Source organism: Bufo gargarizans, chromosome 4 (assembly GCF_014858855.1).
Source record: "Bufo gargarizans isolate SCDJY-AF-19 chromosome 4, ASM1485885v1, whole genome shotgun sequence".
Taxonomy (NCBI): domain Eukaryota; kingdom Metazoa; phylum Chordata; class Amphibia; order Anura; family Bufonidae; genus Bufo; species Bufo gargarizans.
In genome coordinates, this window is record NC_058083.1 from 66,506,359 (window position 1) to 66,531,480 (window position 25,122).

Here is a 25,122-nt window from a genome sequence, read left to right on the forward strand (position 1 = left end):
TCTCTGATGTGACTATGCAGTGCAGCACATAGCCTGTGTTTCCTTTATGGGCCCTGCTGGTATCACCATATGATGAGAACCACTCCACAGTGGTCTCTCACAGTGCACAAGTAGGTGCTGGAGCAAGCCACGTCATCTGGAATCACTTATCATAGGAAGATGTCACCAGATAAAAACCAAGTCTGACAAATACACAACATGAAGAAAGAAGACAACAACGTATAGAAAGAACATATGTAAAATGTTATTAGATTGATAAGACAACAGTCCGATATAATAATTATATAATAGAGCATAACAAAGAGGGAGAAGAACACAGCTGCTCAAATATTCCACATTGGACATTTGGATCTTCTGTTGTAAACATGGAAACAAAAATTAGTTGAGACAGAAAGGAGAATAAAGCTTAGAGAAGATGAAGTGGAGGACGGGGGATCATGAAGTGACAAGGCACCCAGAAGGCGGTAAATGGTGAAGCATGAAGAATTAATAGATGGTCCCAAGAGGTGGTGGACCACTTGGGACACTAGAGAGAAAGCATTAGTATGAACTGCAAGAAAAAGGTAACTGGGAAGCAAAGGCTCAATGATAAGGAGATGACAAGAAAATGCGGAGTCATTGATGGATGGTGGTACGGACATAATGATGACAAAATGGAAGGAATATATCTACAACTCAGGAGTGGATGATTATGGACTCAATAACGATAGATGAAGAAGTAAATGAGTCCTGTGGACACAGACGACACAAAGGAGACCGATATTTAAGAGTTATTAGAGGATGCAAGGTGGAAATGAGGGGATGTGTGGTCCTTGGTGATGAGGTCATGAGGGTCTAGAGTTTTTAGTGATAGGGTGATGAGAAGAGAAGGCACAAAACAAAGTTAAGAATGGTGTGGAGTCATTAGTAATGGACCTTTGAGTAGATGCATAATATGTATGTGAGGAAGACATAGGAGGAGGATACATAGTATGGAGGTGATCATTCAGTCATTAGTGCTGGAGCCATGAGAAGATGCATAACATGGAGGAGATCAAAGCGTACTACAGTCATTAGTGATGTGATGATAATAGGAAATGACATGGAAGTGAGTAGGGCATAGAGTCATTAGTGATGAGAAGATGGCACACACCATGGAAGTGAGTAGGGCATAGAGTCATTAGTAATGGGGTGATGAGAAGATGGCACACACCATGGAAGTGCGTAGGGCATGGAGTCATTAATCATGGGGTGATGAGAAGAGGACACATGGAGGTGAGAATGGCTTCAAGTCATAAGTGATGGCGAGATAAGAAGAGGATAAGATGGAAGGAGAGTGTGAAGAAACTGACTTTGATACTGTGAGATAAACCTGAGATGAGGAGGTGATGTGTTGGTAAGAACATAGAAAGCTTAAGTCATAAATGCTGGAGGCCATGATTGGAGAATATGGATACAGATGATGTAGCATCAAAGTACGACATGAAAGCTCATGGAATGAGGTGGACATAGAAGACAATGGATAAGAAGTGTAGAAGAGAGCCTGGAAGCCAAGTCGTGGTGGGTGAGGCTGAAGGAAGAGATTGACATGCAGCATTGGAGCAGGAAATAAAGTGACAATGGATCTGAATTGTAAAAGAACAAGAAACAAATACACGAAGAATGAAATCCATTAGAACATGTACAGATCTCACAAACACGGGACATATCGTCATGCCTGAAGCATGTGTGTCAGTTGTGGACAACTCTTAGTACAAATGTTCTGTTGGTTCAGTAACTGGAAGACTTGCGATTGTTATGGTGCAATACAGGAGTAAATGCTGAGACGCCGATGCCTCTATATACAGAGTAATGCACAGCTATACAGTATTATACAGATCATATACAAGACACAGCAGAGACATGCTACGTATATGTACAAGGACAGAACGATGCAATCAGACAGGCCAGAACATGCAGGTCTCAGACTGGATATCTACAGACACAGAACACAGCACAGGTAGAAGGAAGAGACTGCCTGCATGGTGGAGAACATACTCTTTATTCATGAACACCTGACATGGAGTACTGGGCCGAGGGAGTGAACAGCACCAGGTCCACAATGCTCGAGTGGGCTCAGGCCAATACACACAAGCTGCACATATTCTTATTACACAGCTCCGACCTGCAGAATGGCCTCAGCTTAGAACCCAGCACCTGGTAGAAGACCACATGACAGATGTTCTAATGCAATAAGGAAAAGTAACGATGACGGAACTCGTGTGTGCCCCTCTGTAAACCCATCGTACCATCCACATTCTCCTTGTGCAATGTCCCCAGTGTCCACCTGGACAGCAAATGAGATGGTCAGGTTGCAATATGGAGGCTGACATTGGGCTCACTAACATCCCCCAATATCAACCGTGCTTACTACACCAAATGCTTCCAGTTGTAGAGCTTCAGGTGGGCTAGATGAAGATCAAGAACAATTTCCACATGCGTCACGTCTGCTGCACACACATTCCCACCAACGTTATGTTGTATGGAGCATGCATGTTGACTGAAATAGCTGTGACATAGCACTGTCACTCCACGTGTAGTGAAGGACAGACTGAGAGGCGTGCACAGTTTCCATTAAGGCAATAACAAAAATCTTAGAAAAATAGATTTTGGTCCTGAAACTAGAAGTGGACAACCCTCGCTCCAAACTAATGTCCGTCCCAGGGTCACAGAGGGCATCGAGTTCCTGGACTTTATGTCTCACGATTCTAGTGAGCTATGTGCTGCAGATTAGAGGCCCTGCATCATCTTCATACATGTCACATGTTCTGCACATGTCAGTAGACTGGCAGCATGGTGTAAGGTTATATTTTGCAGCAGATATTTCCAGTTCCCATATCATGAAATGTGTGGAGGGTGCATATGAACCAATGTCAAATGCATCAACGCTGGGATTAGTGCTATATGTTCTAGACTTGCACAGTCGTGGCACCAGGAAAATGTTCTATATTGACTTGGGTATCAAGAAACATTCCAAAATCATGTCACTTGCGTACCATGGATGTTCTAAATTCACAAATTTTGGCTTAGGGAAATGTTCTAGACTCCCACACCCAAATGTTTCAGGCACACAGTATCGGCACCACGAATCTGGTATTGACAGATGTTAACAATTGAGAATTTAGGTTCCAGGAAATGCTCTAAGGTCACACAACCGAGGTACAAGGAGGGTTCTAGATTCAGACAGTTAAGCTACTGGTAACGTTCTAGATTCATATGGCCTAGTTGTAGCTTCCTGGGTGGTTATTGTCCCAGAAGAAACTGCACAGAAGGACAAACTGCTGGGTGAGAGAACGTAAAATAAAAGGCACTGATATAGGTTCAGCAGTAAGCAGCAGGTGGCCGAGAGCACAACGATTGTGGGAATCCAGCAGATTGGTGACTGAGGTCACCATAATGTCTCCTGACAACAACCGAGCATCACACGACAGAGAAATCGAGAGGTGGCAGAAGATATCCAGGCAGAGGTGATCACACAAACACAGTGCTGAGAAAGCTCCAGAAACAGCACCCCCGTCAGTAGGACCTGCTTGTATTAGAAGCTAAAGGAGAATGGCCTGGAGCTTCCTTATAGTATGACCATAAGAATATAACACCCATCCTCCAAGGAAAAAGGAGGTTTTTATACTAATGACTCCACCCTCACCTAGAACAGTGATATGACTCCCATCATAATAATATAATCCTCATATACTACAACAGTGATATGACTTAACCAAGTGGAGATAGTTCCATTCTCATTGGACTATAACTCCCATTATCCTGTTCCTAGGAGAGAATGACTCCACCCACAATAAACTATTATCCAGACTAATGACGTAACCCTCATCATACTGTTACTCGGCCTGATAATACAATAACTTAGTACAATGACATGACCTGTACCATGATGTCACCAGGAGGAGAAGACTTCACCCATGATATATTATAATGTACAGTAATAACCCCCATCATACTGGTACCTGCAGTGAATGATAACGGTTCCTAACCTCATATGACAGGACCTGTTATTATTACACAATGGGCACCAAATTATCAATCAGATGAAACGTCATTATTCGAAATATTCTGGTCAGATAAATTTGGGATATGGGAAGAGGAGAACCACTAAGAGGCATGAGCCACCTGGTGTCCGGGTCATGACGAAGAGGTTAAGAACCATTATTGTAACTGGATCCACAGCCAAAGATTTCATCTGAGCATGGCGGCTCTATAATGTCCCTGCTTGTCTTCTGGTCAGTTATGGCACTCCATCCATGCTGCAGTGTCTACATGCTCTTCTTACATAGTGTATATGGAGTATGACCAACACACATGACCATCTTCTACACCAGGTGGACATTTCAAGGTCTTTAGGTTCCACAGCTGGCAAGATGTCACCTGCATGTGGCAGAGGAGATGAGATGAGCCCTTGGGAAAGCTCCGCTGGCAGCAGAGTTCCATTTGTATTGCTATAAAGAGTCTTCAGTCCCAGGATACCATGAGAAGAACTGGGGCCAGGACGGGGCAGCACTATACCTCAATGATATTGACGGACGGGGCCTTCTTCTGCAAAGACAACCAAAAAAAATATAATTTAACATAGCTACAACACGAAGAACATGACATCTATATTTCTCCTGCACACAGGGGATCTTCTACAGGCTGATCTTGTTTATGTGTATCTATACAAAGTCCTTTAAGACCTTCCACATTTCACCCAAAGTTCAAGGGGAGGGAGATGCCAGATATGGAGGATGGAGCACCAGGAGCATGAGTGCTCTACATGAGGAAAAATCTCCATCAGCAGACTCGCCCTAAGGGTGGATGGAGCCTCAGCAGCAGACATGCCCTACAGGCGGGTGGAACCCAGATAGCAGACGCGCCTTTTAGGTGGACAGGGCCCTGGCGGCAGACACATCCTATAGGTGGACATAGCCAAAGTGACAGAAGTGCCTTACGGGTGGTCATGACCCCGCAGCAGATGCACCCTGTTGGAAGACAGAATCCTAGCAGCAGATGCCCCTAATGTTGCCTTACATAGAGTATAATGTGCCACCAATGTAATCTGAACTTAGCAGCAGAAGCCAATCAGTTGCACAACCCAACTGTTCTCTTCTCCAGAGTCTGCACCTCAGTTGTTTGTGACAATGGGGGACTCTGTCTGGAGGCATTATTACACATCGAGAGTAACCGCCGTGTGCAGCATGGACAGCAGCTAGACGGCCCGGACTGACTCCTGACTGCAGTGTATCCCACAGCTGCTGGAGAGGCCACAGGGGAGATCCATAGAGCAAACATGACCATCGAGGTGGTCCCACAGATGCTCAGTTGGGTTCCAATAGTGACAGGACTGAGACGACCTGTTCTTCCAAGACACGGATGAACAGGGGTCTCCCACCAGCCTAGATGCAATGAAAGGGGAAGACAAAACAAACTGTAATGTTCCAGAGATCTTTAGGGTTAGTAGGGCCTGAGGTTCCTGTGTATGAGCCCTCCTACCATTTGGGTCCGCTTATACGGATATGAGTCAGGGCGAAGGATTAGGCATGCTTTAGAAGGTTACTTGCTCCCTTTTCCGGGTGTCCTGGCCTAGTTTCTATTCCCGTTTACCTTCGGTGTTCGGTGGGGAGTTTCCCCCCACTCTCCACCATGACAATATGTCTCACTAGGTGGCCCTCAATAACTAGGCAGATGGAATACCCAGAACAGGAGCATAGCTCCAGCACCAACAGAGGCTGGAGGACAACTAAACTCCATGCTACCAGCCACAGGAAATATAAGCACCTAGTGACCACACACAGCCAGGTAGTTAACCCCACAAGCACCAGACAGGGAAGGGAAACAAACCTTAAAGGAGAAGTGTACACACATGCTGCATAAACTACACGTTGCCACAGGCAACCAGCATGCACAGCAAACGTGTAACGGCAAACAACACAGAGACCGAGAGACAGCCGTGACAGGTACTGATGTAGGGATATGCAGTAGAATGGTAATGTTGTAGTGATGTGCAGTAGTGTGGTAATGTTGTAGGGACATGCAGTAGTGTGGTACTGTTGTAGGGATATGCAGTAGTGTGGTACTGTTGTAGTGATGTGCAGTAGTGTGGTACTGTTGTAGTGATGTGCAGTAGTGTGGTACTGTTGTAGGGACATGCAGTAGTGTGGTACTGTTGTAGGGACATGCAGTAGTGTGGTACTGTTGTAGTGATGTGCAGTAGTGTGGTACTGTTGTAGGGACATGCAGTAGTGTGGTACTGTTGTAGGGACATGCAGTAGTGTGGTACTGTTGTAGGGACATGCAGTAGTGTGGTACTGTTGTAGGGACATGCAGTAGTGTGGTACTGTTGTAGGGATATGCAGTAGTGTGGTACTGTTGTAGGGAGGTGCAGGAGGGTGGTACTGTTGTAGGGAGGTGCAGGAGGGTGGTACTGTTGTAGGGACGTGCAGGAGGGTGGTACTGATGTAGGAACTTGCAGTAGTGTGGTACTGATGTATGGACATGCAGGAGGGTGGTACTGTTGTAGGGACGTGCAGGAGGGTGGTGCTGATGTAGGGACGTGCAGGAGGGTGGTACTGTTGTAGTGATGTGCAGGAGGGTGGTACTGATGTAGGGAGGCACAGGAGGGTGGTACTGTTGTAGGGACATGCAGGAGGGTGGTACTGTTGTAGTGATGTGCAGGAGGGTGGTACTGATGTAGGGAGGCACAGGAGGGTGGTACTGATGTAGGGAGGTGCAGGAGGGTGGTACTGTTGTAGGGAGGTGCAGGAGGGTGGTACTGATGTAGGGACATACAGTAGTGTGGTACTGATGTAGGGACATGCAGTAGTGTGGTACTGATGTAGGGAGGCACAGGAGGGTGGTACTGATGTATGGACATTCAGGAGGGTGGTACTGTTGTAGTGATGTGCAGGAGGGTGGTACTGATGTAGGGAGGCACAGGAGGGTGGTACTGTTGTAGGGAGGTGCAGGAGGGTGGTACTGATGTAGGGAGGTGCAGGAGGGTGGTACTGTTGTAGGGAGGTGCAGGAGGGTGGTACTGTTGTAGGGAGGTGCAGGAGGGTGGTACTGTTGTAGGGAGGTGCAGGAGGGTGGTACTGTTGTAGGGAGGTGCAGGAGGGTGGTACTGTTGTAGGGAGGTGCAGGAGGGTGGTACTGTTGTAGGGAGGTGCAGGAGGATGGTACTGTTGTAGGGACGTGCAGGAGGGTGGTACTGATGTAGGAACTTGCAGTAGTATGGTACTGATGTAAGGAGGCACAGGAGGGTGGTACTGATGTAGGAACTTGCAGTAGTGTGGTACTGATGTATGGACATGCAGGAGGGTGGTACTGTTGTAGGGACGTGCAGGAGGGTGGTGCTGATGTAGGGAGGCACAGGAGGGTGATACTGATGTAGGAACTTGCAGTAGTGTGGTACTGATGTAGGGACATGCAGTAGTGTGGTACTGTTGTAGTGATGTGCAGGAGGGTGGTACTGATGTAGGGAGGCACAGGAGGGTGGTACTGTTGTAGGGAGGCACAGGAGAGGCACATGCAGCTGACACAGAGCGGTGTACTCACTTTCCGCAGTAACCCCCCTGTCTGCCGCTCCGGGGTGCTCTGTTCTGACGACGGTTTGGCCTTCTCTTTATTGTTGTTGGAATCATTGTCCTTGATGATGTCATACTGGCGGCAGAAGAGGGCGATCACCGCTAGAGGCCGAGACACAGCAGAGTGTTATCATTACCCACTACACAGTAAGTACTCCATTCATACAGGAGTGTACTACCCCTCCCCCAGAGTCAGAGAACCCCCATATATACCATACAGAACTGCGCTCCTCACCTGCCCACATCAGCAGCACCGCCACAATTATTATAATTTCTCCAGTCTCCAGCTGCCGCTCTTTATCGACTCCTTGCACAGTGATGTCTCCTGTCCAGACACAGATATCAGCATTACATACAAAAGTAGTGGCGGAAGGAGCAGCAGGGTGGAGCAGGGGAAGGAGCATCAGCAGCAGGAAAGCAGCAGGGGAAGGAGCATGAGCAGCAGGGGGGAGCAGGGGAAGGAGCATGAGGAGCAAGAGCAGCAGGGTGGAGCAAGAAAGCAGCAGGGTAGAGCAGGAAAGCAGCAGGGGAAGGAGCATGAGCAGCAGGGTGGAGCAGGGCAAGGAGCATCAGCAGCAGGGTGGAGCAAGAAAGCAGCAGGGTAGAGCAGGAAAGCAGCAGGGGAAGGAGCATGAGCAGCAGGGTGGAGCAGGGGAAGGAGCATGAGGAGCAGGAGCAGCAGGGTGGAGCAGGGGAAGGAGCATGAGGAGCAGGAAAGCAGCATGAATAACAAATTATGATAATAAAGGGCGACCACCTGAGTCAGACAGAAAAATTATGTAGTAAGTGGTCAAAATTAAAACTTAACATTTAATTAGTATATTTAGAAAATTGGTCCCAAGATATAACGATACATAAACATAAATCAGAAGCAACGCGGCGGGTTGCCACACGGGAAAGCTGGTACCCTGTATCAAGTCAAACACTGAAAAGGGATGCTCGGCGGCACCAAAAATAACCGTATGGTCCTACCACTCAGATGAAAGGCTTCTGGATCCACAATTGTCCGGCTGGTGTTGATGGATGTGCACACCGTTGCTCTGGCAATTGCGTAATACAGGGTGGTCGGTAGTGCTGGCTGGCCCTAGTAATGCCCTAGAGCCCTACACTGGCCTATGTGACCGGATAGCGGTAAACCGCCACCAGTCACCTACAGGAACCTCACCCTGGAATTTGTGCGCCCTAGAAGGCCCTCGCTTACCTGATCCCAAGGGCCTTCTAGGGCGCACAAATTCCAGGGTGAGGTTCCTGTAGGTGACTGGTGGCGGTTTACCGCTATCCGGTCACATAGGCCAGTGTAGGGCTCTAGGGCATTACTAGGGCCAGCCAGCACTACCGACCACCCTGTATTACGCAATTGCCAGAGCAACGGTGTGCACATCCATCAACACCAGCCGGACAATTGTGGATCCAGAAGCCTTTCATCTGAGTGGTAGGACCATACGGTTATTTTTGGTGCCGCCGAGCATCCCTTTTCAGTGTTTGACTTGATACAGGGTACCAGCTTTCCCGTGTGGCAACCCGCCGCGTTGCTTCTGATTTATGTTTATGTATCGTTATATCTTGGGACCAATTTTCTAAATATACTAATTAAATGTTAAGTTTTAATTTTGACCACTTACTACAGGAAAGCAGCAGGGGAATGAGCATTAGCAGCAGGGTGGAGAAAGAAAGCAGCAGGGTAGAGCAGGAAAGCAGCATGAGCAGCAGGGGAAGGAGCATGAGCAGGGTGGAGCAGGGGAAGGAGCATGAGTAGCAGGGTTGAGCAGGGGAAGGACCAGGAGCAGCAGGGTGGAGCAAGAAATCAGCAGGGTAGAGCAGGAAAGCAGCAGGGGAAGGAGCATGAGCAGGATGGAGCAGGGGAAGGAGCATGAGTAGCAGGGTGGAGCAGGGGAAGGAGCAGGAGCAGCAGGGTGGAGCAAGAAAGCAGCAGGGTAGAGCAGGAAAGCAGCATGAGCAGCAGGGGAAGGAGCATGAGCAGCAGGGTGGAGCAGGGAAAGGAGCATGAGCAGCAGGGGAAGGAGCATGAGGAGCAGGGTGGAGCAAGAAAGCAGCAGGGTAGAGCAGGAAAGCAGCATGAGCAGCAGGGGAAGGAGCATGAGCAGTAGGGGATGGAGCATGAGCAGCAGGGTGGAGCAGGGGAAGGAGCATGAGCAGCAGGGTGGAGCAGGGGGAGAAGCAGGGTAAAGCAGGGGAAGGAGCAGGGTAAGGAGCAGAAGAAGCAGTGTGGAGCAAGAAAGCAGCAGGGTAGAGCAGGAAAACAACATGAGCAGTAGGGGAAGGAGCATGAGCAGCAGGGGAAGGAGCATGAGCAGCAGGGTGGAGAAGGAGCATGAGCAGCAGGGGAAGGAGCATGAGCAGCAGGGGAAGGAGCATGAGCAGCAGGGGAAGGAGCAGGGTGGAGCAAGAAAGCAGCAGCGTAGAGCATGAAAGCAGCATGAACAGCAGGGGAAGGAGCAGCAGGGTGGAGCAAGAAAGCAACATCGGTGGGGCAAGGGAAGGAACATGAGCAGCAGGGTGGAGCAGGAAAGCAGCAGGGGAAGGAGCTTGAGCAGCAGGGTGGAGCAAGGGAAAGAGCATGAGCAGCAGGGTGGAGCAGGGGAAGAAGCAGGAGCACCAGGGTGGAGCAAGAAAGCAGCAGGGTAGAACAGAAAAGCAGCAGGGGAAGGAGCATGAGCAGCAGGGGAAGGAGCCTGAGCAGCATAGTGTATCAGGTGAAGGAGCATGAGCAGAAGGGTGGAGCAGGGGAAGGAGCATCAGGGTGGAGCAAGAAAGCGGCATGGGTGGAGCAGGGGTAGGAACATGAGCAGCAGGGTGGAGCAGGAAAGCAGCATAAGCAGCAGGGGAAGAATCATGGGGAGCAGGGGAAAGAGCCTGAGCAGCAGGGTGGAGCAGGGGAAGGAGCATGAGCAGCAGAGGAAGGAACATGAGCAGCAGGGTGGAGCAGGGGCAGGAGCAGCAGGGTGGAGCAGGAAAGCAGCAGGGGAAGGAGCATGAGCAGCAGGGGAAGGTGCACGAGCAGCAGGGTGGACAGGGGGAAGGAGCATGAGCAGCAGGGTGGAGCAAGAAAGCAGCATGGATGGAGCAGGGGAAGGGACATGAGCAGCAGGGTGGAGCAGGAAAGCAGCATGAGCAGCAGGGGAAGGATCGTTGGCAACAGATGAAGGAGCATGAGCAGCAGGGGAAGGAGCATGAGGAGCAGGGAAGGAGCATGGGCAGCAGGGTGAAGCTGGGGAAGGAGCAGCAGGGTGGAGCAAGAAAGCAGCAGGGGAGGGAACATGAGCAGCAGGGTGGAGCAGCTAAGCAGCATGAACAGCAGAGAAAGGATCATTGGCACCAGGGGAAGGAGCATGAGCAGCAGAGGAAGGAGCATGAGCAGCAGGGGAAGGAGCATGAGGGGCAGGGAAGGAGCATGAGGAGCAGGAAAGCAGCATGGTGGAGCGAGAAAGAGCATGGGCAGCAGATGGAGCAGGAAAGCAGCATGAGCAGCAAGTTTGAGCAGGAAAGCAGCAGGGGAAGGAGCATGAGCAGCAGGGTGGAGCATGAGCAGCAGGGTAAGGAGCATGAGTAGCAGGGGAAGGGGCATGAGCAGTGGGTTGAGCAGGGGAAAGGGCATGAGCAGCAGGATGGAGCAGGAAAGCAACATGGGTGGAGCAGGAAAGCAGCATGAGCAGCAGGGGAAGGAGCATGAGCAGCAGGGGAAGGAGCATGAGCAGCAGGGTGGAGCAGGGGGAGGAGCATGGGCAGCAGGGTGAAGCTGGGGAAGGAGCAGCAGGGTGGAGCAAGAAAGCAGCAGGGGAAGAAACATGAGCAGCAGGGTGGAGCAGTTAAGCAGCATGAGCAGCAGGGGAAGGAGCATGAGCAGCAGGGTGGAGCAGGGGAAGGAGCATGAGGAGCATGAGCAGCAGGAAAGCAGCATGAGCAGCAGGGTGTAGCAGGAAAGCAGCATGGTGGAGCGGGGAAGGAGCATGGGCAGCAGATGGAGCAGGAAAGCAGCATGAGCAGCAAGTTGGAGCAGGAAAGCAGCAGGGGAAGGAGCATGAGCAGCAGGGTAAGGAGCATGAGTAGCAAGGAAAGGGGCATGAGCAGTGGGTGGAGCAGGGTAAGGGGCATGAGCAGCAGGGTGAAGCAGGAACGCAGCATGGGTAGCAATGGAAGGAGCATGGGCAGCAGGGTGGAGCAGGAAAAGCACTATGAGCAGCAGGGGAAGTAGATTGGGCAGCAGGAGAAGGAGCATAAACAGCAGGGTGGAGCAGGGGAAGAAGCATGAGCAGCAGGGTGGAGCATGAGCAGCAGGGTGGAGCAGGAAAGCAACAGGGGAAGGAGCATGTGCAGCAGGATGAAGCAGGAAAGCAGCATGAGCAGAAGGGTGGAGCAGGGGAAGGAACATGAGCAGCAGGGTGGAGCAGGAAAGCAGCATAAGCAGCAGGGGAAGTAGATTGGGCAGCAGGAGAAGGAGCATAAACAGCAGGGTGGAGCAGGGGAAGAAGCATGAGCAGCAGGGTGGATCATGGGAAGGATCATGAGCAGCAGGGGAAGGAGGGTGGGAAGGAGCGTGAACAGTGGGTGGACCAGGAAAGCAGCAGTGTAAGGAGCATGGGCAGCAGGATGGCACAGGAAAGCAGCATGAGCAGCAGGGTGGAGCAGGTAAGCAGCATGAGCAGCAGGGTGTAGCAGGAAAGGAGCATGGGCAGCAAGGTGGAGCAGGAAAGCAGCAGGGTGGAGCAGAGTAAGGAACATGAGCAGCAGGGGAAGGGGCATGAGCAGCGGGTGGAGCAGGGGAAGGAGCATGAACAGCAGGGTGGAGCAGGAAAGCAGCATGGGCAGCAAGGAAAGGAGCATGAATAACAGAGTGGAGCGTGAGCAGTGGGTGAAGCAGGGGAAGGAGCATGAGCAGTGGGTAGATCAGGAAAGCAGTAGGGGAAGGAGCATGGGCAGCAGGATGGAGCAGGAAAACAGAATGAGCAGAAGGGTGGAGCAGGAAAGCAGCATGAGCAGCAGGGTGGAGCAGGAAAGCAGCATGAGCAGCATGAAAGCAGCATGGGCAGCAAGGGAAGGAGCATGGGCAGCAGGAAAGCAGCATGAGCAGCAGGGGAAGGAGCATGGGCAGCAGGAAAGCAGCATGAGCAGCAGGGGAAGGAGCATGGGCAGCAGGGGAAGGAGCATGAACAGCAGCGTGGAGCTGGGTAACCAGCATGAGCAGCAGGGTGAAGCATGAGCAGTTGGTAAAGCAGGGGAAGGAGCATGGGCAGCAGGGTAGAGCAGGAAAGCATCATGAGCAGCATGGTGGAGCAGGAAAGCAGCATGAGCAGCAGGGGAAAGAGCATGAGCAGCAGGGGAAAGAGCATGAGCAGCAGGGGAAAGAGCATGAGCAGCAGGGGAAAGAGCATGAGCAGCAGGGGAAAGAGCATGAGCAGCAGTGGAAGGAGCGTGAGCAGTAGGGGAAGCAGCATGGGCAGCAGGGTATATTTGGGTTGTATTCGGTACTCACCTTGGTTAGAGCTGTTGGATGGCAGGCGATCAGTCTCCTTTAGGGTTCGGAAGTGAATCCTCTTACTGGCCTGGCTCTCGCTGTAGAGTCCGATGGACTGGACCTGGATAATGTAGTCCGTGTCCTCCTCCAGGTCCCACAGCACACAGGCCCGATTCGTGGTGTTCACCTCCCGTATAAATCTGTGGATCTGCCCGTCCTGCCTCTGAGGAGAATGTGCACATGCAGGGTAAGGGGGATCATTAGACAGCACGGACCCCCGTCATCTCCCAGGAGGGAGAACGTCACCACAGACAAGAGCAGGGGCTGTCACATCCATCATCATCATCATCATCATCCAGCAACCACCCAAACATTAACCCTCTGCATGCTGGATAATCGCCTAATCCATGAAAACAGCCAAAATCATCTTCTGTTTAAAGTGGTCCCTAAAACTCTCACCCTATAGCCCCAACACACAGAACACAGATCACCTATTCCTATCCTCTCCATCTGTGAGGTACTATAGCTCTGCTCATCCTGAGCCTCCTGATTCATGAGTGGAATGCCAGAAGTATAGAGCAGACTGACACACAAATAGCTGGGAGATGATAAAGCTCTATGCCATGCACCACAGTATTCTGTCATTCTGTTAATGAAGCAGGAGGCTCAGGATGAGCACAGGTCCCTCACAGCTCCAGTGATCCCAGCCCGAGCTGCCGTACCTGCTGAGAAATGGCATATCCGATGATGATGTCGCCTTCAGGGACATCCCACGAGACAGTGGCGGAGTTGGCCTTCAGCTGTGTGACTGTCACATTGACAGGGGAGGGGGGTCGATCTGAAACATGAAGCACAGTCACGGTGAGTGCGGCCTCCTATCCTCCGAGCAGCAACAGATGGGACCAGGCGACCACGTGGCACAAGGCGCCAAACTACCAGGCGGCAGAACCTGGCAGGAGACCCGACCATCTGTCCCCACAGAGACAGCAGAGAATCCTGCACCACAAACCATCACGTAGAGCCAACTTACTTAAAGAGACACCCTCACATACAGACAGTTTCACATAAAGGGACACCCACACACAAACACTCTCATAGAGAGACAGCCTCACATAGACATCCATACATGAAGAGACTTTGCCAGATATAGAGACGCCCTCAGATATGGGACGAGGCAGCAGAATCTGGCAGGAGACTCCTCCATCTGTCCCCACATAAATCAGAGCACACAAAGACTGAGATGCCAACCAATCCTACACCACAGACACCTTCATATAGACCCCCTCATATAAACACCCTCAGATTATGATATAGATACCTTCAGATACTGACACTCTTAGGACTTACAATTCACCACCATATAACATTACGACTAGGGATGAGCGACTCAACTTTGGCTGAAACATCTGAAGTCGATTCGCTCGTCCCTAATTACGACAATATATCTATCCTCCTTTCTCCCGCGCCTACATAATAACTGTGATTAGAGAACCACAATGTTTTTCTGCAGCTAACGACAGATGGGAAAGGACACTGAGGAGCATCAAGGAGAGATAGCTACTGGTTCTGAGGGTAAGAAGATCAGGGAACCTGAGAGAGAGCAGGCCAGATCACAGGGGCAGCAGATGAGAAGTCATGGAGAAAGGAAGAACAAGGATGAGTCTTGATCTGAGGAGCAGAGAAGACAAGCAGCGATAACCTCAGGCCTGGAGACATCTGGAGAACTCTGAATAACTGTGATTAGAGAGCCACAATGTTTTTCTGCAGCTAAGGATAGATGGGAGAGGGCAGTGAGGAGCATCAAGGAGAGATAGCTACTGGTTCTGAGGGTAAGAAGACCAGGGAACCTGAGACAGAGAGCAGACCAGAGCACAGGGGCAGCACATGAGAAGTCATGGAGAATGGAAGGCCAAGGATGAGTCCTGATCTGAGGAGCGGTGAAGACAAGGAGCGATAACCTCAGGCCTGGAGACATCTGGAGAACTCTGAATAACTGTGATTAGAGAGCCACAATGTTTTTCTGCAGCTAAGGATAGATGGGAGAGGGCACTGAGGAGCATCAAGGAGAGATAACTACTGGTTCTTAGGGTAAGAAGACCTGGGAACGTGAGACAGAGAGCAGACCAGAGCACAGGGGCAGCACATGAGAAGTCATGGAGAATGGAAGGCCAAGGATGAGTCCTGATCTGAGGAGCGGTGAAGACAAGGAGCGATGACCTCAAGCCTGGAGACATCTAGACTACTTTCACTATAGGTGGACACAGTTATATCAAAAGAGAACTGGAAGTAACCATGTGAAAAAGAGAGTGGGTCACATTCATGGAAAGTGAACTGGGAGAATCATTGACCTTGATCCTGCGAAATAATTCAGCCATGTCACATAAATACGAAGGATTGATGATGAGTGTTGTCTCTATCCCTGGAGCATCAGTGACCCTCCGTAGACCAGCAGATGTTCACACCTCCACTACTACCATACACAACACATAATCATAGGCTCAAACTGACCCACCAGGGGATCCTTCAAGGAGCTATAGGCACCAAGACAATAAAGAGTCCCTATAACAACAGCCTTTTAGGAGATGCTTTTAGAACTGATCACTTTTCACCATCCATGTGGTAAAAGAGAAGAGCATAGACCTCAGAGGATGAACAGAAAAGGGAGAGCTGAAACGTAGAGGACAGGCGATGAAAAAGAAGAGCAGAGACCTGAGAAGATAAACAGGAGGGAACATGCAGAAACAGAGAGGACATTGTAATGCCTGTAGGTAGGGACAGACACGGACAGTGAGCCCTGACCTAGAACCCAGCCTACTTTCCCTACCTACTTGCAGTACAAGCCCTAGGTAGCAAGGCCACAACTGGTCGACAGCTCCTGTGCTACTTATGTGCAGAACAGACAAAACACCAAGAGACAAAACACAAAAACAGGGTCGTATGTAAATGGGTCAGAACCAAACGAGCTATGCAGTTCCAAACGAAAGACAGAGAGTGGTCAGAAGACAAGCCGAGATCAAAACCAGATGGACAACACAGTACCAAACAAGAGACAGAGAGTGGACAAAAGAGAAGCCGGGGTCAGAGGAATGAGCAATCCAATAAGCACAGGAACCAGGACCACAGCCAGTGAGTCAGAGACTATCACTGGTACTGGTGTATGGCCAGGAAGGGGTTTAAAATAAAGCGCTGTGTCCCTGGATCAGAACCTGATAGGTCCATGACTCGGCGCTCCATCAGTCAGAACACTAGTGCACAGTAATAAAGCAGCTGAGCAATCAGCCCACTTCTAATCTCCAGCACACACCTGCTGCAGGGAGAAACAGAGTATTGCATACTGTAACTAAGGATGCTGTTGCGTCATAAGGGAGCGTGGCTTAGCAGAGTGTCTCTCCTGGCATGGCCACGCTGAAGACGGAGATCCCGCCGTTGGAGCCCGGACAGGTACAGACACATGGTGAGGCAGGCAGGAAGAGAACCGAACAGACAACTCAGAAGATAAATAGGAGGGAACACGCAGAAAAAGATAGGACACATGGGGAGGCAGGTAGGAGCAGGAAACAGCAGAGACAGCAGGAACTGAGAACTCAGAGGATGAACAGGAGGGAACATGCAGGGACAGAGGACAGGCACTGAGAGAGAAGAGCAGAGACCTCAGATAATAACCAGAAGAGAACATGCAGAAACAGAGGACTAGCCGTGAGAGAGAGAGAGAGAGAGAGAGAGAGAGAGAGAGAGAGAGAGGCACAGAGTTCTCAAATGAAGAACAGGAAGGAAAGACATTGAAAAGAAAGATAGTAAGTTGGTCAGAATAGGGAGGTGCAGAGTTCAAAAGAAGGACCGGAGGGAATGTGCAAGAACAGGGGATGAGTGGTCAAGTGGGAAGCAGAGATAAGAGCAAAGACTGAAGAGGAAGAAATCTTCAGGATTGTGGCATCTCCTGATATCTTAGGTTTATGCAAATGTAAAGGGAGTTTTTGAAAAATGTCTGTAGGGTTGCAGAATGTCAGATGAAATGTGGAAGCACCAGAGAAGTCCTGCATGTAGTGGGGGGCTGAAAAAGGAGGAGTATTAGGGGAATGGCAGGAGAGGTAGGTACGTTGTGCAGTGGACTTAAGTACAGAATGAAGAGTCACTCCTTGATTCTGAGGACAAAGGAGAGACCCGGGCCTTGGATGACTGGAGAAGTAGAGAGTTATGGACAGAAGAGGAGGATTGCTGGAGTAGTGTCCAGAAGTAGTCTATGTCTGTAGTCCGGAGTGACTAGGCTCATTGGCAGATTCTGGACTTTGCGGGAAGATGGCAGTACATAAGGATTAGACAAAAGAGGCTGGAAGGAGGGCAGGGGAGAAGTAGGAAAGAGCTGAGAGTTAGTGGGATTCAGGGTAGGAGAGGAGACATTTGCTGACGGAATTGTCAGATTAAGTGTTCGGGGACAGAGATGGGATCGTAAGAAGGGAACAGAGAGGCCAGAGAAGAGGTCGGATAAATAATCAGAGGAGGGGTCAAAGGAGATGGTAAGAGAAGGTGTCACAGGTGAATTCAAAGGAGAGGTGAAAGAACAGGGCATAGTAGGCATCAGTGATGAGCGGCAGGGGCAATATTCAAATTCACGATATTTAGCAAATATTTGGGTGAATATTCGTCATATATTTGCGAATTCGAGAATTCGTGATTTCCAGTCATTATTTTCCTGATTTGCGAGACTCGGCAATCGGAAAATTAGCGATAAAAAATTTGCGATACAAAAATTTGCGATCAACTCCTAAAGTCAAAGATATTGCAGCCTTCTCATTGGCCCACAAGCAGTGAGGGATCATGGGTACTGAAGAAACAAATCTAGAATATTCACGATTACGAAGATATAGCACTATATTCTAGATATTTGCGAATTCTCGTAGTGCCAATATTCGCAATAAAAATTTGCACTTTGAATATTCGCGCTCAACACTAGTAGGCATCAAAGGTGTGGTTAGAGGAGGGTGTTAGACCGGAGGGGGAAGGGGGGGGGGGCTTGTTAGTGAAAGTATTGAATGAGGGGTTTGAGATGAGGCTAAAGGAAGTTTTAGATGAGGGGCTAGAACAGAAGTCAGAGAAATCATTTGAGAACGAGTTAGAACATGGCTTGTCAAGATGAAGACACAGAAACGAACTCCTCAGGGTGGAGACACAGAATCTAGCTCTTCAGAATGTAGACACAGAACCGATCTTCTCAGGGTGGAGACACAGAACCAAGCTCTTCAGAATGTAGACACAGAAATGAACTCCACAGGGTGGAGGCACAGAATCTAGCTCCTCAGAATGTAGACACAGAACTGAGCGCCTCAGGCTGGAGACAAAGAACTGAGATTCTCAGGGTGAAGACACAGAATCATTCTCTTCACAATGGAGACACAGAACCTATCTTCTCAGGGTGGAGACACAGAACCAAGCTCTTCAGCATGGGGACACAGAACTGAGCTTCTCATGGAGCAGACATGGAACCAAGCTCCTCAGGGAGCAGACATGGAACCAAGCTCCTCAGGACAGAGACACAGAAATGTGTTCCTAATGGTGGAGACACTTACTGGCTTTCACCAAGCAGAGGTCACAGCTGAATAGGACAAACACAGCTGGGCTCAGGTACATGGGGATATGGGCCATTTCGGGCAGGCTGTGGCCCCACATAAAGCCTCGAGATCTCCGTCTCAAGAATGAGTCACAAGTCATTGGAACTTTCAGTCTGGACGATCCGTTCCCAGTAATGTCTAAATCCTGTGAGAGAAGGAGAGGAGAATATCTGTGCAGGACTCCATCCACAGACAGGGGATGCGGAGGCCTGGGACATGGGACCTCAGTATCTTCTAGGTTCACATCTACAGGGGCGACTGCTGCTCAGTATTCAGCTCACCTGTAGGAAGAGAAGAACAAAGTATAATCATTGCCAAACTCAAAGTACAGGCAAAAAGTAATAACCTGTGGTGTCATATATACAGTATATCCCGATATATACAGAGTGTAATACAGCTCCTGTGGTGTTATATATACACAGTGTAATACAGCTCATGTGGTGTTATATATACAGTACAGACCAAAAGTTTGGACACACCTTCTCATTCAAAGAGTTTTCTTTATTTTCATGACTATGACAATTGTAGATTCACACTGAAGGCATCAAAACTATGAATTAACACATGTGGAATTATATACATAACAAAAGAGTGTGAAACAACTGAAAATATGTCATATTCTAGGTTCTTCAAAGTAGCCACCTTTTGCTTTTGATTACTGCTTTGCACACTCTTGGCATTCTCTTGATGAGCTTTAAGAGGTAGTCACCTGAAGTGGTCTTCACTTCACAGGTGTGCCCTGTCAGGTTTAATAAGTGGGATTTCTTGCCTTATAAATGGGGTTGGGACCATCAGTTGCGTTGTGGAGAAGTCAGGTGGATACACAGCTGATAGTCCTACTGAATAGACTGTTAGAATTTGTATTATGGCAAGAAAAAAGCAGCTAAGTAAAGAAAAACGAGTGGCCATCATTACTTTAAGAAATGAAGGTCAGTCAGTCCGAAAAATTGGGAAACTTTGAAAGTGTGGACATTAGACCAGTGGAAATCTGTGCTTTGGTCTGATGAGTCCAAATTTGAGATCTTTGGTTCCAACCACCGTGTCTTTGTGCGACGCAGAAAAGGTGAACGGATGGACTCTACATGCCTGATTCCCACCGTGAAGCATGGAGGAGGAGGTGTGACGGTGTGGGGGTGCTTTGCTGGTGACACTGTTGGGCATTTATTCAAAATTGAAGGCATACTGAACCAGCATGGCTACCACAGCATCTTGCAGCGGCATGCTATTCCATCCGGTTTGCGTTTAGTTGGACCATCATTTATTTTTCCACAGGACAATGACCCCAAACACACCTCCAGGCTGTGTAAGGGCTATTTGACCATGAAGGAGAGTGATGGGGTGCTGCGCCAGATGACCTGGCCTCCACAGTCACCGGACCTGAACCCAATCGAGATGGTTTGGGGTGAGATGGACCACAGAGTGAAGGCAAAAGGGCCAACAGGTGCTAAGCATCTCTGGGAACTCCTTCAAGACTGTTGGAAGACCATTTCAGGGGACTACCTCGTGAAGCTCATCAAGAGAATGCCAAGAGTGTGCAAAGCAGTAATCACAGCAAAAGGTGGCTACTTTGAGGAACCTAGAATATGACATATTTTCAGTTGTTTCACACTTGTTTGTTATGTATATAATTCCACATGTGATAATTCATAGTTTTGATGCCTTCAGTGTGAATCTACAATTGTCATAGTCATGAAAATAAAGAAAACTCTTTAAATGAGAAGGTGCGTCCAAACTTTTGGTCTGTACTGTATGTCCCGATATATATACAGTGTAATACTGCTCCTGTAGTGTTATACATGCCCCACAGCAGTGCCATCCACAGATCCCCCACAGCAGTGCCATCCACAGATCCCCCACAGCAGTGCCATCCACAGATCCCCATAACAGTGTCATCCACAGATCCCCCATAACAGTGTCATCCACAGATCCCCATAACAGTGTCATCCACAGATCCCCATAACAGTGTCATCCACAGATCCCCATAACAGTGTCATCCACAGATCCCCCATAACAGTGTCATCCACAGATCCCCATAACAGTGTCATCCACAGATCCCCATAACAGTGTCATCCACAGATCCCCATAACAGTGTCATCCACAGATCCCCCATAACAGTGTCATCTACAGATCCCCCATAACAGTGTCATCTACAGATCCCCCATAACATTGTGATCCACAGATCCCCCATAAGTGTAATCCACAGATCCCCCATAATAGTGTAATCCACAGACCACCATTAGTCTAAAACACCCCAAAAGCACACCTTTTGGTTCAAAATATATTTTTTCTTATTTTACTCCTCAAAAACCTAGGTGCGTCTTATGGGGCGAAAAATATGGTATATCCTGATATATACAGAGTGTAATACAGCTCCTGTGGTGTTATATATATCCCGATATATATTCATAGACAGAGGAGAGATCCTGGCCGTGTCCTGTATATTATATACACAGGAGAGATCCCGGCCGTGTCCTGTATATTATATACACAGGAGAGATCCTGGCCGTGTCCTGTATATTATATACAGAGGAGAGATCCCGGCCGTGTCCTGTATATTATACACACAGGGGGTCTCTCAGTCGTGTCCTGTATATTATACACAGAGGAGAGATCCCTCAGCCGTGTCATGTATATTATACACAGAGGAGAGATCCCGGCCGTGTCCTGTATATTATACACACAGGGGGTCTCTCAGTCGTGTCCTGTATATATACACAGAGGAGAGATCCCTCAGCCGTGTCCTGTATATTATACACACAGGGGAGATCCCGGCCGTGTCCTGTATATTATATACACAGGAGAGATCCCGGCCGTGTCCTGAATATTATACACACAGGGGTTCCCTCAGCCGTGTCCTGTATATTATATACAGAGGAGAGATCCCGGCCGTGTCCTGTATATTATATACACAGGAGAGATCCCGGCCGTGTCCTGTATATTATATACACAGGAGAGATCCCGGCCGTGTCCTGTATATTATACACACAGGGGGTCCCTCAGCCGTGTCCTGTATATTATACACACAGGGGGTCCCTCAGCCGTGTCCTGTATATTATACACACAGGGGGTCCCTCAGCCGTGTCCTGTATATTATATACACAGGAGAGATCCCGGCCGTGTCCTGTATATTATATACACAGGAGAGATCCCGGCCGTGTCCTGTATATTATACACACAGGGGGTCCCTCAGCCGTGTCCTGTATATTATACACACAGGGGGTCCCTCAGCCGTGTCCTGTATATTATACACAGAGGAGAGATCCCGGCCGTGTCCTGTATATTATACACAGGAGAGATCCCGGCCGTGTCCTGTATATTATATACACAGGAGAGATCCCGGCAGTGTCCTGTATATTATACACAAAGGGGGTCCCTCAGCCGTGTCCTGTATATTATACACACAGGGGGTCCCTCAGCCGTGTCCTGTATATTATACACACAGGGGGTCTCTCAGTCGTGTCCTGTATATTATACACAGAGGAGAGATCCCTCAGCCGTGTCATGTATATTATACACAGAGGAGAGATCCCGGCCGTGTCCTGTATATTATACACACAGGGGAGATCCCGGCCGTGTCCTGTATATTATATACACAGGAGAGATCCCGGCCGTGTCCTGTATATTATACACACAGGAGAGATCCCGGCCGTGTCCTGTATATTATACACACAGGAGAGATCCCGGCCGTGTCCTGTATATTATATACACAGGAGAGATCCCGGCCGTGTTTCCGTTATATTATACACACAGGGGGTCCCTCAGCTGTATCCTGTATATTATACACACAGGGGGTCCCTCAGCCGTGTCCTGTATATTATACACACAGGGGGTCCCTCAGCCGCGTCCTGTATATTATATACACAGGGGGTCCCTCAGCCGTGTCCTGTACATTATACACACAGGGGGTCCCTCAGCTGTATCCTGTATATTATACACACAGGGGGTCCCTCAGCCGTGTCCTGTATATTATACACACAGGAGAGATCCCGGCCGTGTCCTGTATATTATACACACAGGGGGTCCCTCAGCCGTGTCCTGTACATTATACACACAGGGGGTCCCTCAGCCGTGTCCTGTATATTATACACACAGGGGGTCCCTCAGCCGTGTCCTGTATATTATACACACAGGGGGTCCCTCAGCCGTGTCCTGTATATTATACACACAGGGGGTCCCTCAGCCGTGTCCTGTATATTATACACACAGGGGGTCCCTCAGCCGTGTCCTGTATATTATACACACAGGGGGTCCCTCAGCCGTGTCCTGTACATTATACACACAGGGGGTCCCTCAGCCGTGTCCTGTACATTATACACACAGGGGGTCCCTCAGCCGTGTCCTGTACATTATACACACAGGGGGTCCCTCAGCCGTGTCCTGTATATTATACACACAGGGGGTCCCTCAGCCGTGTCCTGTATATTATACACACAGGGGTCCCTCAGCCGTGTCCTGTATATTATACACACAGGGGGTCCCTCAGCCGTGTCCTGTATATTATACACACAGGGGGTCCCTCAGCCGTGTTCTGTATATTATACACACAGGGGGTCCCTCAGCCGTGTTCTGTATATTATACACACAGGGGGTCCCTCAGCCGTGTCCTGTACATTATACACACAGGGGGTCCCTCAGCCGTGTCCTGTATATTATACACACAGGGGGTCCCTCAGCCGTGTCCTGTATATTATACACACAGGGGTCCCTCAGCCGTGTCCTGTATATTATACACACAGGGGGTCCCTCAGCCGTGTCCTGTATATTATACACACAGGGGGTCCATCAGCAGTGTCCTGTACATTATACACACAGGGGGTCCCTCAGCCGTGTCCTGTATATTATACACACAGGGGGTCCCTCAGCCGTGTCCTGTATATTATACACACAGGGGGTCCCTCAGCCGTGTCCTGTATATTATACACACAGGGGGTCCCTCAGCTGTGTCCTGTACATTATACACACAGGGGGTCCCTCAGCCGTCCATCCATCGCTGGCCCCCGGCTAGCCTCTCCTCACGTTGTCGGGATCAGGATGCTCATCATCTCCTCCTCCTGCACACACAGAAGCCCCCCTGTCACCCCCTTACCTTGTGTTGGGGGGTCTCAGCTCCCCTCAGATGCAGCATGTGAGGGTCCGGGTGGAGGGGGCTGCAGAGCTGTAGTCCGGCCTGGATGCTGCAGCCTCCTCCAGTGCACAGATGCAGTGGGATGCAGTGTATTGTGTGATGTCACTACCTGTGGAGGCCGAGCTCTGCAGAGTTAACCCCTCGCCTGCCTCTCAGCACCAGCTCCATCGCCTCCTCATGTCTGAGAGCAGGTGGCAGTAATGCAGGGGACGGAGGCAGATTAGGGGACATTCACAAGACCGTATAATCGCATCCGCGTCCGATCCGCAGCCGTTTGGCATTTTGCAGATCCATTCACTGCGATGGGTAAATAAGATGCGGGGACAACGTTCCGTATTTCTCGTCTACTACTATTGTCCGCGCAGATCGGTCTGCAGCCCCATTCAAGTCGATGGATCCGCAAACTGCGGAAGGCATACGGAAACCATTGCGTCTGCCATCTGATTTTTGCGGATCTGTAATTGTAGTCCCTCAGCCCTGAGCTCGGTGCGAAATATTCTGATATTACTAAACGTGGACACACGGAACGGAGGCAGAAACATAACGAAAACATATTACGGACGCGCGATTCCATTATTAGAGGACCGCAAAACAGAAACGGATTACATACGGTCGTATAAAGGTACCATAATACATAGCGAGCAAAGACGGAGGACAGAGAAGATAGACACTGACCCCCAGAGCTGACAATCTACACCACATCCTCCTGACATCATCCACAGGACGGAGGCTGTATAACCTCCACACTGACCCCCAGAGCTGACAATCTACACCACGTCCTCCTGTCATCATCCACAGGACGGAGGCTGTATAACCTCCACACTGACCCCCAGAGCTGACAATCTACACCACGTCCTCCTGTCATCATCCACAGGGCGGAGGCTGTATAACCTCCACACTGACCCCCAGAGCTGACAATCTACACCACGTCCTCCTGTCATCATCCACAGGACGGAGGCTGTATAACCTCCACACTGACCCCCAGAGCTGACAATCTACACAACGTCCTCCTGTCATCATCCACAGGTCGGAGGCTGTATAACCTCCACACTGACCCCAGAGCTGACAATCTACACCACGTCCTCCTGTCATCATCCACAGGACGGAGGCTGTATAACCTCCACACTGACCCCCAGAGCTGACAATCTACACCACGTCCTCCTGTCATCATCCACAGGACGGAGGCTGTATAACCTCCACACTGACCCCCAGAGCTGACAATCTACACCACATCCTCCTGACATCATCCTCAGGACGGAGGCTGTATAACCTCCACACTGACCCCCAGAGCTGACAATCTACACCACATCCTCCTGACATCATCCACAG

The 25,122-nt window shown here is 49.7% G+C and overlaps 1 protein-coding gene across 1 annotated transcript; it reads right to left on the reverse strand.

Moving 5' to 3' along the window:
- Window positions 1-222: 222 nt before the first annotated feature.
- On the reverse strand, window positions 223-23,879 carry LOC122934306 (fibronectin type III domain-containing protein 4-like). The gene is made up of 7 exons (XM_044289679.1): window positions 23,755-23,879; window positions 18,627-18,949; window positions 13,785-13,900; window positions 13,081-13,285; window positions 7,825-7,914; window positions 7,561-7,691; window positions 223-4,566 (listed from the first exon to the last, which is right to left on the reverse strand). The coding sequence occupies exons 2-7, from the start codon at window positions 18,766-18,768 to the stop codon at window positions 4,531-4,533; spliced, it is 720 nt and encodes a 239-aa protein (XP_044145614.1). The 5' UTR covers window positions 18,769-18,949; window positions 23,755-23,879; the 3' UTR covers window positions 223-4,530.
- Between the last annotated feature and the right edge of the window lie 1,243 nt (window positions 23,880-25,122).

Coding starts and splice junctions, on each gene's coding strand:
- LOC122934306 (XM_044289679.1), bottom strand. CDS start 18,768: ATGACTTGTGACTCATTCTTGAGACGGAGATCTCGAGGCTTTATGTGG. Junction 7,915..13,080: donor ATCCAACAGCTCTAACCAAG/GTGAGTACCGAA, acceptor GTGTCTGGACAG/GAGACATCACTGTGCAAGGA. Junction 4,567..7,560: donor CAGGGGGGTTACTGCGGAAA/GTGAGTACACCG, acceptor TTGTCTTTGCAG/AAGAAGGCCCCGTCCGTCAA.